Source organism: Primulina eburnea, chromosome 3 (assembly GCF_022965805.1).
Source record: "Primulina eburnea isolate SZY01 chromosome 3, ASM2296580v1, whole genome shotgun sequence".
In the NCBI taxonomy this organism is placed as follows: domain Eukaryota; kingdom Viridiplantae; phylum Streptophyta; class Magnoliopsida; order Lamiales; family Gesneriaceae; genus Primulina; species Primulina eburnea.
In genome coordinates this window covers 5,850,598-5,868,745 of record NC_133103.1, presented here as the reverse complement: position 1 = coordinate 5,868,745, position 18,148 = coordinate 5,850,598, and the positions used below count along the sequence as shown (strand labels likewise).

Below are 18,148 nucleotides of genomic sequence, written 5' to 3'. Positions count from 1 at the left end.
TTGGTATTTAATTTTCATAGATTTTTGACAATTAAAATTTTACATTATTGGAATTATTATATATTTATATCATATATATTTGTTAGCATGAGAGGTTTCCCCTGTTATTGTCCACTCAATAAGTATATTTGTTATCAAGTATCAAACCAAATATAAAAAAATATGAATCCTCGAAACATATTTATCTATTATCTATCATAGGTGTAAACAAATCAGATCGGATTGAACATATTTTAGATTAAGCAGATTTGAAACTCTAATTATTAAAATTTTCTATTAAAAGCTCGAATTTAATCTCAATTCGAAAGTTTTGAACATATTTCTAAATTATTAAAAAAATAAAAAATAAAATGTTAGAAACATTTATATTTTATATATAATATAATAAATATAAAAAATGTGAGTTTCTCGCGAATTATAAAATAAAATAATTTGGCTCGAGTTTACTAAAGAAAATTTGAAAATATTATATTTTAACTTGAATTCGATAATTATGAACAAATCAAATATTTTATAGCTTACTCGAAAAAATTATGAGTTGACACAATTTGTTTACTTACCCTAATGGCAAAAACTTGTGTGAGACGGTTTCATGGGTCGTATTTGTGAGACAGATATCTTATTTGGGTCACCTATGAAAACGTAATACTTTTTATGCTAAGAGTATTATTTTTTATTGTGAATATAGGTAGGATCGACCCGTCTCACAGATTATGATCCGTGAGACGGTCTCACGTGAGACTCACTCTTTCCTAATTAATCTAAACTCTCAATTCTTAGATGGCAAAGTAGTTTAAAGTTGTTAATAAAACAAAAAAACCAGTTTAAAGTCGGATCAATTCCCGTGTTTGACGGGAATCCAAAATGTACTATTTAAGTAGTCTACTCATTAACTTCGATGTCAAATCATATTTATTTGAACTTTTTAAACATTCAAATTTTATAAAAAAAAAAAAAAAGAAAGAAAAAAGAACCCTATTACTTGACCAGAAAAAAGGCCAAGAAAAGTTTATGGGCCATCAATTAAAGCCCATATACAAATTGGTTTTCCACCAACCAAACTTTAACGACTGAGCCCGTAGATAACTGCACAAAAATGGCTCACGTATTGAGGCCGCTGATGCAATTGTCGCGGCGGCGCTACTGGCCGTCGCCATTCTATCATCTTCTCAGCCGACCTTCAACTTCAAACCTCGTCTCTGGTAATATTCCGTTCTTCCCATTATCCTCCATCTCTTTCCGTGCACTCCACTTTCGTTCCCGCGCTGTTAAATTGCGTGACGTTCCTGTGCCCGACGACGCGGACGACAGCGACGATGCGTCGTTTTCAGATAGCGGTGACATATTTAAGAGCCGCAACGACAGAAAGCGCGAGGCTCGACGTGCCGTACGCTGGGCTATGGAGCTATCCAGCTTCTCCCCACCTCAAATTAAACGCATTCTTAGGTGAAATGCTGTACAATACTGCATCTTCTTCACATTTGTTTGCCGAGTACGAGTAAATATTGTAATATCTGGCATTTGATTCATTTATGTGTATCGATTAGTGCAGAGTGGCTGCTCTGGAGCAAGATGTGTATGATGCTCTTGTGCTAGTTAAGGTGTTTGTTTTATGTTTTATGCTTTATGTTGTGGCCGATCAAGTAGAAATTTAGAAGCACCGCCTTGTTGTGTTTTTTTGTAAAAGTATTTAAGGTGCTTGGTCTTTTGTCGCAGAGACTAGGTCGTGATGTTAGAGAAGGAAAGCGAAGGCAATTTAATTATATAGGTAAGGGAGGACAAAAGGATATATTCTTCATCGATTTTGCTGTATATGAAAAATAGTTTCTCATTACCAATCCAACAAAACAAAAACAAAAACCAAGATTTCAAGTGCTATTGGATACAAAAGTTTTGGAGCAAAAATAATTTTTGAAAAGCAATTTTCTTAAAGAATGATATTTTGAAGTGTTTGTTGTTACTGTGACTTTATCAGTATCGATTATTCATTGTGGGGTTTTATGCATGGCAATGCATAGTTGAAAGCTGCAAAGTGATAGTTTTTGGAACCAGTTTGTTTTCTCCAGCCATCGCATAACAAAATGTATTTGCTATGCGGGAGATGAAGCAAAGAAATTAATTTCCGTTATCAGTAACAGAGTTTTGTTATATAGTAATAAAAAATTGTCTGCATTATTTTAAATCTGCATAAATTTATGATATGGCTAAAATAAAAGATTTATGACATGTGAGATTGTGTAATGCATTTCCTCCTTGATTCTGCTCTCTAAAAATGTCAGCAACTTTGTTCAGGAAGACTGCTACGAGAAGTGGAGCCTGAATTAATGGATGGCTTGATTCAGGCCACCAAAGATGGAGACCAGAGTAGGTTCCAAGATTTCTCAGGCACAGAAAGCTTGGATATTGATGGTGAAGAAGAGGAAGATGAGGAAATCGAAGAGGGGGATGAAGAAGAAGTAAGCAAAAGTGATCCGTTTGTTTACAGTCTTGGAATGTGTAATTTGCACTTTTTTTGGGGGTGGGGGGATACTTCCTCTACAAATTTCACTTTATTTTTTCTTTTCAGTTGTGTATGTGCAGTAACAAAAGTATGCTTACCTGTTAGTTTGCTAGAAAATCCACTGTCTTTACTGATATAACTTTGATTGGACCGTGTGTTGTTTAAATTTGATCAATGGGTTTGTTCTTCTTGTTTATTGATTTTATTTTCATTACGTTTGTTTCCTTTCTTGTTTGACAAGGGATGAATAAAATATTTTATTTTTACCTCTGGTCCCCTTTGCAGGATTCGATTAACGTTGGTGTAGCTGACAGATGGTATGATGGTTTGATCAACAAGGACATTTGCATCACCAATGAAATTTATTCACTTCGCGAAATTGAATTTGATCGACAGGTTAGTTTCTAGGATATTCCGATCTGAATAGTTGACTAATAAGCATGCAAACACATGTCTTTATTTTAGGAGATATATTGATGTATCTTCTTCTCCGTCATTGAATTCTTTCTGACAAAGATATTATGAACATGTGTCATATAATGTTTCTTAGTCAACCATAGTCTGCAACAAACTTCATCCCCATTTATCCCATTGTGGCTATAAACAAACTTCACAATGAGAAATCCCTAAAACTTGTGCATACCGATGGCTAAGGCAGCATTAAAAGAAACTTGCCAATAGAATGTTTTCTGGTTGTACCTCACTGTTCTTGTGAGAGTATTTGCAGCAAAAGTCACGATCTGCCAAAATGTGACATTCTTTTGTCATCGGTATGTGTAAGCACATAAATTTCCTTATTACATTAGATTATGTGCCGTTTATATAATTATATCCTGCTCATAGGTTCTTTTATTCCTGCTTTATTATTTAGGAACTACGGCAACTAGTTAGAAAAGTTCATGCTACACTAGAACCTCAGGCCACTTCAGAGGAAAATGGAAAACCTGGTGTTGCTTCTGCGAAAGCTAGAAGATCACTCGCTCGTTTTCTCCGCGGCCTTGTGAGGCAGCTTCCATCCAACTATAATGTAAAGTTCCACCTGTATGATTAATGATTATTCAGTAGGGATAATCTCTTAATTATGATTTTTTCACATCCTTTATTCACTTGTGGAAGTTAAAATCTTATAATCCAAAAATCACTGTAAGTGGTGCTTAATAATTTTTTTTTTCTAAACTTTGATTTGGCCTTTGTAACGTTTCTTCGGGTCTGGGTATCTGTATTTTGATATTTGTCCCACTTTGACACTTTCTTGAAAGTACCTCAAAATAAATGGATTTGCCGCGGCCGAAGAACCTGGTATTTTGCTGCTTGTTATTAAATGGATTCTTTTTTTTTTCCATTAATATTGTATAAATAAATTTATTATTGGATTAAAGTATAAAATTTAGTTTAAAAAATAATTAATAATTATAATATATGTTTATTATTTGAATTAATTTAGATTATTTTTTGTTTTTTTTTAAATGAGTTTATCGGTTACCTGGTTTTGTCGGGTCAGAGCCGGGTTTTTTTCCTTACCCAAAATGTCAAGTACCCGATTCCTGCATCCGTCATAAAGAAAATAAAATAAAACTGTTTTATTAATTATTATAACTAAATTAATAATTGTATTAGATTAAATTAGGGTTTAATTAATTGTTTCTAAGAATATGCTATTGGTGCATAGCCTATTTGGAGTATTACAGAAACATACTGGTCGAAGCCATATATCCGGTGACATTGGAAACGAGGCAAAATACTGATGTGAAATGGAAGCCACCTGATTCTGGCTAGATGTCGATATATGCTATTATGTAGAGCGCGACTTATATGGAACGGGAGGAATAATACGAGGAAGTGATGGAACAGGAGTTCTTGCGTCTGAAAGAAATATCCCAAATAGCAGCAATCCACGAGAGATTGAAGATGTCAAAGGAATGGAAATACTACCCAATACAGGTTTCGACTGACTCTCTTTTTCGACGGTGCAACCAGTCACAAACCCGAAAAATGACTCAAGACACACAAAAATACATTCTAAATTTTGAAGATGTTTGATGAAATCTAAATATCGAGAATATTCGATTTTCGTCCTACGACAAACATCATAGCTCATAGAATTGAAATTTTTTCTTCTTTATCCTAAGTCCTACTGTGGATGGAAGAGTCTTTTTCTTATTGGCTGGAATCTCTTGTATTCAAAGACTTACATGATTTGGATAAATGAGCCCAAGATTTTCTTTTTAGAAATAATAATTATGAAATTTTCTTTTACAAAAATTGCACTAACTTCATAAAAGAAAATTTTATAATAATTTTTGTCAAGTACTACTTTAGAGTTGATGGATTGAAAAACACTTTTATATTTGATGCAAAACTATCAATTTTATATATAAACGAAACCAAGAGTTTGTCTTTATCAATTAACCAGTGCCGATCCAAAATGTCATGTTTTTCCTTTTTTCCGATATATCACTGAATCTCGAAATTATGCATCTCTTTCAGATCTGGGGCTGAGAGGCAGAAATTCATGTCGTTGTAATAAAGACCATTTAATGTTGTTCACCTAGTTTGTTGCCTGTCTTTAATCGGGAGGAAATAAGGTCATGAATTAGTTGACAGAAACCCCACCCATATTGATTAAAAAATAAATAAATAAAATCTGCAAGTTTTGCTTTTTAAAATTAGGCAAAAACTTGTGTGAGACGGTTTCACGGGTCGTATTTGTGAGACAGATCTCTTATTTGGGTCACCCATGAAAAAATATTACTTTTTATGCTAAGAGTATTAATTTTATTGTGAATATGGATAGGTTTGACCCGTCTCACAGATTATGATCCATGAGACGGTCTCACATCAGACCCACTCTTAAAATTATACATATAAGTCAGCCTTGATATTTACTAATATTTCGGTTAGATAGCTTGTAGCTGTGTTGATATATCGATGTAAACTTAAGATGTTGATATCAGACAAGTTATTAGAGATAGACACTGTCATTTTCTTTGAAATTGAAGGAAAGTAACATTCGATTCTAATTTCATAAACCTGATTATAATTTATATCCAGCCAAGCCAAGGAAAAATTTGTAAAATAACTTCGGACAATTATTTATCATGGCTAATTAAAATAATGAGAATAGTTTGAATATTAATTTTACTATTAAATAAAGGTTAGGAACATTAATTACTGATATTACTGTTAAATTGATTAATATATCAATAATCACTACAAATAATTAAACTAGTTATACATTAGTCATATTATAAATTATATTTAAAAATTACTAATTTTTTTGAATTTATCGTTATTTTAAACTTAAGGGTACTTTAATGTAGCGCCCTAAATGGAATGCCTCTCTTAGCGATTCTCAACTGATCGTTAATCAACTGAAAGGGATCTCTAGTCTTAGAATCGAGTTGGACCTTTGATTAATTAATATCTCTTTTTGCTGCTCTTCGCATTGGGGCAGGGAATTCTTCGGTACTTTCGAAATCTCATCCGTTAGATATGGTAACGAGACACCAAAAGAATTGATGAGTCGTATGAGGTAGGAAACTCTCAAGTACGGTTCCCTCCTAATTTCACCATCAACCACAAAGAACTTCCACACCAGTCCTCTTTCTTTCTATCTTCTCTTTCCATTCACTCAGAAAAAATAAATTAATCTAGCTTTATACCTCCTCCCGCGAGGTATATTATTCAAACATGATGTATAGGATAATAATATTTACAGTGTGGGATGAACCTATCACAATCTTAATCATGCATACTATGCACATAATAAAGGAGGGATTACAAAACATATACACCAAACAATGCCTTAGAGTTATTATACCATATTGCTCGAGATTGATGACTGGAACTCCTATTGATTTGAAGTTCATTTCCATGTTCAAAAAACACATTAATTTTGGCACGAGTTCTAGTTGACTAAATTGAGTTTGAATTGATATATTTGATTTGAAACAAGAGATGTGAAAATGAATTTTAAACAACATTTATCTTAGATGTATTTAAAATGCACCAGTATTATATTGCTATTGAAATTGGAAATCTACTTAAATTGTGTCCTTGCAAAAGTCATGTAATTTGAAATAATATATTTGAAATTTATCATTAAAAATCCATCAATCCAAACATACATATCAATTTTGTTTGTGATCGGACTCCAAAATCTTACAAGGCGACTCAGTTTGTTTGTGATCCTACCAAAAAGGGATTGTCTATCGAATAGTAATCTCTATATTTTGACTCGGTTTTTACGAGTCATACTTGATTGAAATGTACCAAAATTGGTTTATTCCAAGTATTATCCTACTGACGATAGCAAATTTAAAATTTTAACGAATTATGTCGTTCAATATACAATGCAACCTTCAAATAATTTTTTCCATTGTTATCTTTCACGTGTTGTCTCCACGATGTATTCAAGAGTATACAATTATCCTTACTTAAGGGATCTGCATAATTTTTTCCGTAGATTCGGGATAAGTATTCACCGTTGAATCTACTAAATTGGATGCAAATTACACCTACCTCGTAATAATAATAGCGTAAGAATCATACAAATCTCATTGGATAATAACACATAAAAATGGCTCTAAAAAATAATACTTGTCTGGATGTTTGAAATATTGACTCAAAAAACAAACAATATCCGGAAATGCACTTGAAATATCGAAGGAAACGTGGATTGTGAACTGTCAACTGTAAAAGGACCTTTTCAACGGTAGAAGCTGATTACTACGACCGCAGTTTAAGCCGCCAGCAGCTCTCCTCTTATCCAACCAAAGTCTCAATTCGTCCCCCTTAGCCTCATATTATCAGTCATTTAATCAATAAAATTGCAACATTAGGAAAATGAAAAATTGTATACTAATGTGGCTGGTCTTTCTGTTCAATTTATATTAAAAAAAAATCAATTTATGCAGTCGATTATATGGTTTGATTATCCAATAGAGTAAACTTATATTATAAAGAAGTTATAGATATATATTTTTTATATGGTTTGTTTATCCAGATAGAGTTAATGATTTTAAAAATTGTCTTTTTTTACTTAACATTTTACATTATGTATTGTATAATTGAAATAGAGTGGGTCTCATGTGAAACCATCTCACGGATCTGTGAGACGGGTTAAGCCTAACCATATTCACAATAAAAAGTGATACTTTTAGCATAAAAAGTAATACTATTTCATGGATGACCCAAATAAGAGATCCGTCTCATAAATACGACCCGTGCCGACCGTCTCACACAAGTTTTTACCATTGAAATATCATATATTACCTTTTTTTTATTCTAAATTATTTGCTCTAATTATTTAGAGCCTAGTTATCAGGAAAAAATAACTAAATAAAGATACAAATTCATGTCAATTATATGGACCTCATTCCCCTTCTCCGTCGTTGCTCTACACTTTGGTTCATTATTTCAAGTAAGTTACTTTACAATCATTGTTCAATCCATGTTCTCAATTTTTTTTGCGTCATTCAATATTTAATAACTAATTGAAATATAAACTTAAGAATATTTAACTCAACATATGAGGTTCCATCGGAGACGGTTGGAGTCCATCATAACCCTGTGACGTACCATCAATTCCAATAATTAGATCCTAGAACTCGAGTTTATGTGATAAGTTTTTATGGTTTCCAAGAACTCAGCAAAATAATTATTTCAACAATAAGCAAAAACACATAAATATAAACATTATAATACATAAAATAAAAAAATTTCAAATATATTTCAACTTCGAAATATTCTTGTTGGAGTCGATATAGCACAACTATTCCACTCATTAATACATAAAAATAAAAGAATTCACACATATTTCAACTTCGAAAAATTCACACATATTTTAATTGCAATAAATCTCAGATCATCCATTTATTTCAACTTAATAATATTTTATTTAAAAAAAAACTTAAAATTATGGATAAATCATGACAATAATCAAGTCAAATTTTCTAAAAAAATCAAAATTAGAAAATCTTATTGGAGTCAATTTATTCAAAAATTTAACAGAAATAAAACTGTTTTGTCATATATCTATGGATGTATATTATTATAAACAAAAATTAATCATTATTGGTATAAAAAAAAATAAGTGGACAAAAAAAATGGAATCCATACATATTTGAAGAATTAGAATGGATGTGCTTCAAAGCTCCTAACACATGAAATTGATGAGAGAAGAAAAGAGGTTGAGAGAAATTAAGGGATGTCTTTGTAATTCGATATAATAAAAAGATTATTTTAATAAAATAACTTAATTAAAAACTAAAATTGATTATAGTAATATGATGGAGACTATATAAAAATTATGTCAGAATTTAAATTACTTAAAATAATTTTGTTAAGATGGAGTACACACGCATAAAAAAACACATCCACCAAAACAAAAACAGGAAAAAAAATTTGCCTATGTTATATAGAATGAATGACATTTGGCTTATTTTTATGGGCCATCCATCGCTTCAAGGATTGCAACGTGGAAGTAGCAATGTCCTAAATTTTAAATGGAAGCCCCGCGATTCTTTTTTTTGGTCCAAACATAAGTTATTTTTTTCCACGTGACTCATAAAAAACGAGCCTTTTACCATTTTGTCGCACAATTCCACTACCTAGAGTGGTCAATACAGAAACGATCATATCCCTTGCTTGACTTCAATATTTAGAACAAAAAATCAAACCATATTGTTTGTTTACCAATACAACAACCAAACGTTGATTGATAATTATTGTTTTTATATATATATAAAATTGCAGATGGCACGACAATATTATATATAAAGCAATCAAATATGACTAGAATAGAAGCAACAGTAACCACTTGAGTCTGTTATTTGTACGGGGATTGTTCGAATTCAGGATCTGCAATTTGTAAAATAGTAGATTTTTTGAGAGATTGTTTTAAGACGAAACAATTATATCTATATTTACAATATATTAAGTAATATTTTTATGAGTGACCCAAATAAAAAATCGATTTCACGAAAGTGAATCGCAAGATTGTTTCAAAAAAAATTTATGTTTGTAAAATATTACACCATCATTATCAGACATCCATTAAAAGATATTTTAGAATATTCATTTTATAAATCATATCGATCATAATAGATTAATGTTTGGCTAGAAATATTATCGAATAGGTACGGAAGTTATAACTTTTTTCATATCATCACTATTTTTAATTTTTTAGTGTAACATGGAGAACACGAATGTCACTTATTTCAGCCAATAATATAATTCGATTAAGAGATTCTGCTTCCATTACACACCTCTTCAACTAGTCTTCTCCTGCTGCTGCTTATAAATCCCTACGCCACCGGCCTGCGAAATCCCCCAATCTCTCCTTTCATTTCTCCGAGGAAGAAGGTTTCCCCGACCGCGGATCCTTCTTTTTCTTTCATATTATCCATCAATTACAGTACATCCCACTTCCATGGGGAGATTCTGCTTGCAGCTTCTGATCCTAGTTCTCTCAAATTCCATTGTGTCAGGTACCTCCATTGACTAATGACGAAGATAATTCATGATTGATTAACTCGGAGATGGGATATTTAATTTTTGTCAGTGTCGGTTTTGATGAATTCACGCGATTTATTTATTTTTGCTTACAGGAGTATATTCAGCTGCCACGTTCACATTCGTTAACAAGTGTGAATACACAGTCTGGCCAGGCATTCTATCGAACGCTGGTATCGCACCTCTGGAAACAACAGGCTTCTCTCTGCAAACCGGCGAAACGAGGATCATCAGGGGGCCGCCGTCTTGGGGTGGGCGTTTCTGGGGCAGGACTCAGTGCAATTTCGACTCCACCGGGAAATTCTCTTGCGTTACAGGGGATTGTGGCTCCGGAAAAGTGGAATGCGCAGGGGGTGGCGCCGCGCCGCCTGCAACTCTGGCGGAATTCACCCTTGACGGCGACGCAGGGAAGGATTTCTACGACGTAAGCCTCGTCGACGGGTACAACGTCCCGATGCTGTTGGTACCACAGGGCGGTTCGGGGGAAAACTGCACGAAGACGGGATGCATAAGGGATCTGAACAGTGCGTGCCCGGCATCCCTCCAGGTAATGATCTCCGGCGGGGAACGCGTGGCGTGCAAGAGCGCTTGCGAGGCCTTCGGGAACGACGAGTACTGCTGCGTGGGCACGTACGGCACACCTCAATCCTGCCAGCCGACTCAGTATTCCCAGCTGTTCAAAAGCGCGTGCCCACAAGCGTACAGCTACGCTTACGATGATTCCACCAGCACCTTCACATGTACCGGTGCCGACTACATCGTCATGTTTTGCCCTTCACCCAACACCAGGTATTTTTACGAAATTGCCCACCCCCAAATTATTTCATGAAGGGTACTTTCGTCCACCCAAGATTTTTACCAAAAAAAAAAATTATTTAGCTAGTGGATGACTCACTACTTGATCTCATACTTATTAATTGGACCGACACATTTTGCTTTTATGAAATGACACAACTAGTAGCCGTAGGTTACAAAACACCAACGGTCGGCTGTGTTCGTTATCTGACATATGTGTTTGTGCAGTCAAAAATCGTCATCGGGGGGAGGTCAGAATGAATCAGAACAGCCCATCGACAGCGCCATGGTGTACCAGGGCGCATTGGACGTCAGCGGCGGTGCTCCACCGCCCACGTATGGCGGCGCCGTCGTCATCGCTGCGGCGTTATGGCTGTTGCGTTATCAGTTATAATTTTCCATTGGGCCCGGCATAGCCCATGTGACGAGGAACTCGATCACCCTGAGGACTCATCTAGACGAAACCAAAATAGATGGATAGTAGAGGAGATATAGAGAGAAAGGTAGCTTAGTTTTGGGGAATATAGTAAAACACGTTTGCAAGTTTTAATTAATTTAATTGCGCTTTTGTATTTTTAATTTTATTGAGATTGGGGGTTTTAACGAAAGGCATATATATTTATTTGGTATATTATGAATTATAAACTCAATTATTGTATGTGGACGTGCACCACCGCATTTAGGGCTCGGTAGATGCTATTTGTATGATAGCTCCACATCACACATACACATGTACATGATACATATGCATATATCATAGTTGAATTAGTGACCGTGATTTTTATCTATTCAATACATATATTATGTATTGAGTGGATAAGTATCTTACTCATCTGAGTATAATAAACAAAACCCTTCGTTAGGTGGAAGAATGGTAAATTTTATTTTATCGTTTGGTTCTGTAATTCTGTCTTACTTAACATTTACATCGTTAAACTACAAAATCCTTCGCTCCTAAGATTAAATCAAACATAATGTGGTTTAGAGTACGCTTTTTTATCTCCTCATCTTCCTTTTTTGAGTCTCATATATTATGTTCATTGAATATAATTTATCGCACAAGAAATTGAACGGAGTCTTACAGTCGATTAGTTTCTTCTTATAATACATTGAGATAGTTTTTATAAGACACTCGAGTTTAATTCAATAGTAAGAGATGAAAATAAATTAATTAGATCATCTTACAAAATAAAAGTGTAATTTCCATCGAATTTCAAATGAAATAGAAAAGTACCAAGGGACAATACTCAACCTAGAGTCATAACTCGTTCAACAAAATAAGTTATTTAAACAAAATGACGAGTGATCATATAATTAATTTAATACATAATTCTCATTATTGGTAAAGGTGGTGTTATTTCCAATCCTTGGCAATAACCCACGAATTACAAGACATTGCAATCAATCACTTTCGTTATTTTAAATAACTTTAATTTTAAAATAAAGGTATGTGTGAGATGATCTTTCATATATATTTCCATTTTCCGTGAGACATGTCTAATTAATTCATATAAAACTCATAATTCACTTATTACTCATTAAAAATTTTAAATAACGCGATGTGTGCTTTAGTTATATATTTAATCAATATGATCTCTAAGCACATTACAGTGCTCATATCGAAAGCAAATTTCATTTTCGGTGAGTATCATTTGGTAGACTGATCTACAAATATAAATATAAATGTGTATTTATAAAGAATATTTGAAATGGAAATAAAGCAAAATTCATGAAGAAAATTACTTATCTTCATGCTTAATAAAAGTAGGAGACCGTAAACAAAAATTTAGGTTGAGATTTGAAGTGAGTTAAGAAACAAATAACATATATCATATATATATATATATATATATATATATATATATATATATATTTATGTATATAAATTTGGGCCCTTTATTGGATCGGGTTCTGAGGCAACCGTTTGGTTGGCCTCATAAAAAGTTCGGCTCCGATTTCCGTGAGATAGGTCAATTCAATCATATTTAAAATGAAAAGTAGTGTTTTTAGTATAAAATGTAATACTTTTCATGAATTCGTTCAGGTCAGAGATCCATATTACAAAATTGACATGCGAGATAGTTTCACGTAAGTTTTTGTATTTTATACTAGTTTTACGGTTGGATATTAATAATCAGATCATTCAACTTTAAATTTATTGTGTATTTTTTTCCTTCATCAAATTGAATCAATTTTATATCTTATTCACTTTAAAGTCGTAGATATTCAGATCGAATTATCCCAGCAACTCTCGGTTCAAGCCTATTGTTGAGTGAAGAAGTGTAGTTAAGAGCTACCAAGTATACGTGGAAAAAAAATTGATCTTCGCAAGTAAGCAACTTGAGAACTTTTCAACAATTCAATGACTTGCTGACATAAAAATGCAATTTCTATCTTGGATGGTGTATGCACCACAAAAGTGAAGGAAATAATATCGACGCGTAAGCTTTTGAGTTTTGATACTTTAGGCTCCTCAAAAAAAGGGGGTGTGAAGTTTGGTACAAAATGCGACAATGGTGACTTGGTGACAATCTTTTTTTGGGTACTTTTTTCCCTTTTTATGCTGTTATTTGTGTCGGATGTATGCACCACAAAATTAAATCTTTATTTAGGATATGGAATTAATCTTTTTGAAACCATTTATTTGGGGTCCTACTGTTAACTTTATATTAAAAAAAAAGTCTAAATTCTCTGGTGCACTTTCCACAAATGGAGCCCCAAATTAATTTTTCAAGGGAAATCAATTTTTTTCTCTTTTGTAGAATACCTATAAACATAAAAATACATGTGGGCATTGAATTCTTGTAATTATTATTGTTTTTCTCTATTTTAAGGGAGAAGACGTAAACTAATTTGTTGAATAATAAGTACTTTGGGTTCACAAAAATTATTTATCTGAAATTGTTATCGAAATACTCAAACCCATGTCAAGTTTGAGATATATTTTCATCAAATCCAAAACAAAATACGAATTACCTACTTGAGAGGCGATTATTAAAAAAAAAAAAAACATACCATGTGGTCTAATTCTTTTAATAGAAGAATAATGTCCATATGTAGTAAGAATTCATGCACCAAATTATAATTTTTGAATTCAAAGAATGTGTTGGGTACATAAGAGGTAGTAGAAGATTCCTCTTTACACGATAGCACCATGTGTTTGCCTTCACTAGTGTCGATGCTATCTATGAGAGCAGTACCTCTCTGGGTAGTTGATTTTAAAGAAATTGATGGACCTCGCATATGAATTGATGAACCCCGCATATGTGTGATTAAAATTGGGCATTTGATCTTTTCATGGGGCAGTACCCCACAAGATAAGGTGAAATATTCCCTTCACCATTTACCGTATATTTAAAATTCACCGAAGTGTACTGTAAATTCGTCTTTCTTCTACCCAAGGACGAATTTGCAGGGGTTGGAAGACATGACCAGACCTTTTGAAGATTTTTTAAAATAATTTTTTCTTAAAATGAAATTATTTTGTATCTTCGAACATGAGAATTTCCCCTCCTCGACGCATTGGTTGTCTTGGTCTCCACCTTTCCTCATTTTATTTTTCTACCATTCTACATATATTATTGTTGTTGGAATGTTTCAAAGTTTAATAAGTAGAAATTAAGCAAAAAATAGATGAAGGAAAATCAAAAGATTGTCCAATTCATCATGAACAAGATTTTCCTGACTTGGGGATGAAATTAAAGAACACCATTTTGATGAAACAATATGTTCATATTGATTAATATCTTTAAATAAATGATCATAGACTAATGAAATCTTCTTTCTATATTTTGTAGGACTCTTTTATGGGAAGATATTTAGGTCAAGCATTAGATATAAATATTGAGTTCCTTGTAGCCGTCTTGCGCGTGGGATAGAGAGAAGTCTTGAGGAGAGAGTTGGAGAGTCGAAGCTTTTCGTGTGAGTCCTTTGATGTGACTCTTTCGTGAGGTCGGCAGAAGAGCGCATACATAGAAGAAAAATACAAAAGCCAACCTATATTTTGTTGAGGCGTTTTTGTATGATCGTGTGATCACTTTGTTGTGGAGATGATCTGCTGGAGGTTTTCGGGAGTGCACACACAGAGTTCAGATTGTGAAAAGTTTGTGTGATTGATTCACTGTTATACCGTGTTGCCGATTGGTGTTGCCAACACTCAAGAACAACACTGACGCAGAGTGTTGATCGAAGAGTGTCGTCGTTTGGTTTTAAGCAACACGCTTTTTATTTTATGCATCTAGTTTTTATTGGTTTGTTTTGATGATTTTTAATTTCCTTGGAGTGTCAAGGAATTTGGTTTTGTTTTCTCACTAGTATGTTGTTTTTGGTGTAAACGATTTACATAATTTTTCTAGTGAATTTTTTGCCATGAGACACCGCACAAGTATTCGTACTTGTGCATAATTTAAATCTGGTGTTAATTTATTAAAGTTATATTTGTGTGTTAAATAATTAATTTCCGCTGCCGTGTTGCGTACAGTGTTGACAACACTGGACACAACACTAACTTCTGATACACACATTATAATAATGTTTTTATATTAATTTCCTGCACAACAACAATTCCTTACAAATTTTTTGAATATCATCGAACTCATATTGCTCCTTCTACTTCTTTTTTTTTCAAAATAGTTATTGCTTTTGCAAATTAATGGGTTGTGTTTGTATAAAAGTTGTATATTGAGAAAGAATTACCATAAACTGAAGCATCAAGACAGGGACAAAAAATTTTTTAAAGAGGAAAGTGATCAACATTATCTCATAGTGCACGGTTCATTTGTCATCTTCAAAGTATTTCAAGATATCACATGTAACATTTTTTTAGTAAAAATGTTTTAATATAGATATAATTTGATTTTCCCCAAATGTTCGAAATTCTAATTTCGTCATTTAACCACCATGTTTTTTGCTGTTATATATCTACCGATAATCATCCATGAAAATGTTTCATACAAAATCCAATGAAAAATTTAATTATTAATATAATTTTGTACCTGAAGAATTTAAAAACAAATTGTCAGAAGTGGGATTTGAACCCACGCCCTCGTTAGAGGACCAGAAACTTGAGTCTGGCGCCTTAGACCACTCGGCCATCCTGACTCTTGAATAGAGATTCGTATTTTTATTATATATTACTATTAATAAATAATCACAAATCTTGGTGGGTTCGACATTTCTGCAGGCCCAGCTCGCGTAAGCAATTTCTTATTGGGTGTAAGCCCGTCGCTTTACCAAACTCATGATACCGGCCCGTTTACACCTACATGGAACACACAAAATTGAGAGAGTATGAACAAACTAATGCTATCAATGATCTTGCCCAATACTGAATACATCGATCGTGATACACCATTTTTGCTAAATGATCGATTAGCCTAGGTCATGTTTCGAATTAAATAAAGGCAAAAACTTATGTGAGACGGTCTCACGGGTCGAATTTGTGAGACAGATCTCTTATTTGGGTCATCTATGAAAAAATATTAATTTTTATGCTAAAAATATTATTTTTTATTGTGAATATGGGTAAGGTTGACTCGTCTCATAGATTAGTATCCGTGAGACGGTCTCACATGAGACACACTCTTAAATAAAAAGATAATGAGCCTCATCATGTTAAATGAAACGATCAAAAACCGGACAATTCGAACGAGAAGGTAAGTTAGTTCTTGCACGATCCATTTAGTGGCACATAAAGTTTCCCAGGATGGGATAAAACAATACAAATATACAATGCATAGTTTCGTGCCCAAATTTGATGCAATGATTGATGTTTCTGACTTTAAAGGTTTTCTTATAACAGAAGGGACATATTTAATTATAAGAAGCAAATAATACCTTCTCTAAGATGATCCATATATATTATTCCCACAAATGTATATACATGGCTCAAAGCTTCCTCGGTCATGGAAGCCAACTTTGTTTCTTTCATGCTGCCGGGGGGATGTCTAGGCTGGCTTTCACCGAGATATAGTTTCGATCGGGTAGTAAAATCCAAGTTCTCTGTCTGTTTTGATAACAAATATCAGTTGTTGCAGCTCGCTTCTCTGCTTCATGCAAATAGTTTGAACGGTGCTGGAGTTTGGAAAAATGATATCCAACAAGAGATTTAAAATCTTCACAACTCGAAGAAGAATTAAATTTAATTTTTAGTCCGTAACGGTCTCAGGATTTTCTCATTCTTGCATAATTAAATTTTGTTTTGGAAAAAATTGCGTGAAAATTTTATGGGTGGATGATTTTTTTTTAAAAAAAATACTTTAAAAAGTTAACCTATTTATATTGTTATCATAATATAGGCATAAATTTTTTTATTAAAAGACAAATAGTTATAATTTATAGTTATAATATGATTTTTTTACCAACCTTGTTAAAAAACAAATATTTATAATTTATAGTTATAATATGATTTTTTACCAACCACATTACACAACGTCTAACCTTATTTAAATTTTCTGACACTTGTTGATCCTTACAAGTTATTTACATATACATTAAAATTTGTCACGAAATAGTACGTAGTTTACTTCTTCTATCGCAAATAACTACCGACACGGCCGACATGTACACAAAATATGCGGACCCTCCGATCTTGAAATCTAACATATTGTTTTAGAGACTCGGTTTATTATTTCACGCCATTCTTGACTTTAAACTAATTTTGATCGGACGTTTCCGAATTACCGTTGTTGGTAACATGCACGACTTGGTCAACTTGAAATGGACCACGGATCCGATCGAGTGCACCACATTTGGCCAACTCATGGAGAATATTTCTGTTAACTCCCTAGTCAATAATCCTAATTTAATTCGATATCGCCTCGTTTTCCTAATTTAAGAGATTGAACATTACAAAAATATAGGTAATTAGTGACGGTCAATACTCTTTATTAAGAGTGTATGTGTTAAGATTGGAACTTGGACCTAACTCAACCCTAAAAACTAACTCTAGGGGGAGGATTGTCCAATTCCATATATACCACTCAAAGGTTAATTATCTAACCGATGTGGGACATTTAGCACACCCCTCTCACGCCCAGCAATGAACATCTGGAGCGTAAATTTTACAAATGACCCAATTATGGGCAGAACGGGTGGCCTAATTATGGACAGTCCAACACATAACGGTAAAATCCAGGCTCTGATATCATGTTAAGATTGGAACTTGTACATAACTCAACCCCAAAAGCTAGCTCTAGGAGGGATGATTGTCCAATTCCATATATACCACTCAAAGGTTAATTATCTAATCGATGTGGGACAGTTAACAGTACGTTCGTCGAGCTGTTTGTAAGGAGCTCGGTCAAAGTCATGTTTAAATCAAGTTTGAATGTGTTACGT

The 18,148-nt window shown here is 33.4% G+C and overlaps 2 protein-coding genes and 1 non-coding gene across 5 annotated transcripts; 2 read left to right on the top strand and 1 right to left on the bottom strand.

Moving 5' to 3' along the window:
• The first annotated feature begins 1,008 nt into the window (after nucleotides 1–1,008).
• On the top strand, nucleotides 1,009–3,787 carry LOC140825739 (uncharacterized). Of its 3 annotated transcripts, none has more exons than XM_073187685.1 (7): nucleotides 1,009–1,446; nucleotides 1,553–1,601; nucleotides 1,717–1,768; nucleotides 2,293–2,456; nucleotides 2,786–2,896; nucleotides 3,228–3,270; nucleotides 3,344–3,504. In XM_073187685.1, the coding sequence occupies exons 1-6, from the start codon at nucleotides 1,097–1,099 to the stop codon at nucleotides 3,252–3,254; spliced, it is 753 nt and encodes a 250-aa protein (XP_073043786.1). In that variant the 5' UTR covers nucleotides 1,009–1,096; the 3' UTR covers nucleotides 3,255–3,270; nucleotides 3,344–3,504. The 3 variants fall into 3 exon arrangements, with proteins under 3 accessions (XP_073043786.1, XP_073043785.1, XP_073043784.1); XM_073187684.1 differs by having other exon boundaries at nucleotides 1,010–1,446; nucleotides 3,372–3,504; XM_073187683.1 differs by lacking the exon at nucleotides 3,228–3,270 and having other exon boundaries at nucleotides 1,023–1,446; nucleotides 3,372–3,787.
• A 5,930-nt stretch (nucleotides 3,788–9,717) lies between these two features.
• On the top strand, nucleotides 9,718–11,468 carry LOC140825738 (thaumatin-like protein 1b). Its single transcript, XM_073187682.1, has 3 exons — nucleotides 9,718–9,990; nucleotides 10,111–10,804; nucleotides 11,039–11,468. The coding sequence occupies exons 1-3, from the start codon at nucleotides 9,933–9,935 to the stop codon at nucleotides 11,202–11,204; spliced, it is 918 nt and encodes a 305-aa protein (XP_073043783.1). The 5' UTR covers nucleotides 9,718–9,932; the 3' UTR covers nucleotides 11,205–11,468.
• Nucleotides 11,469–15,825: 4,357 nt separating this feature from the next.
• Nucleotides 15,826–15,910, bottom strand: TRNAL-CAA (transfer RNA leucine (anticodon CAA)). Its single transcript has one exon. It is a non-coding gene; the product is annotated as a tRNA-Leu (tRNA).
• Nucleotides 15,911–18,148: the final 2,238 nt, after the last annotated feature.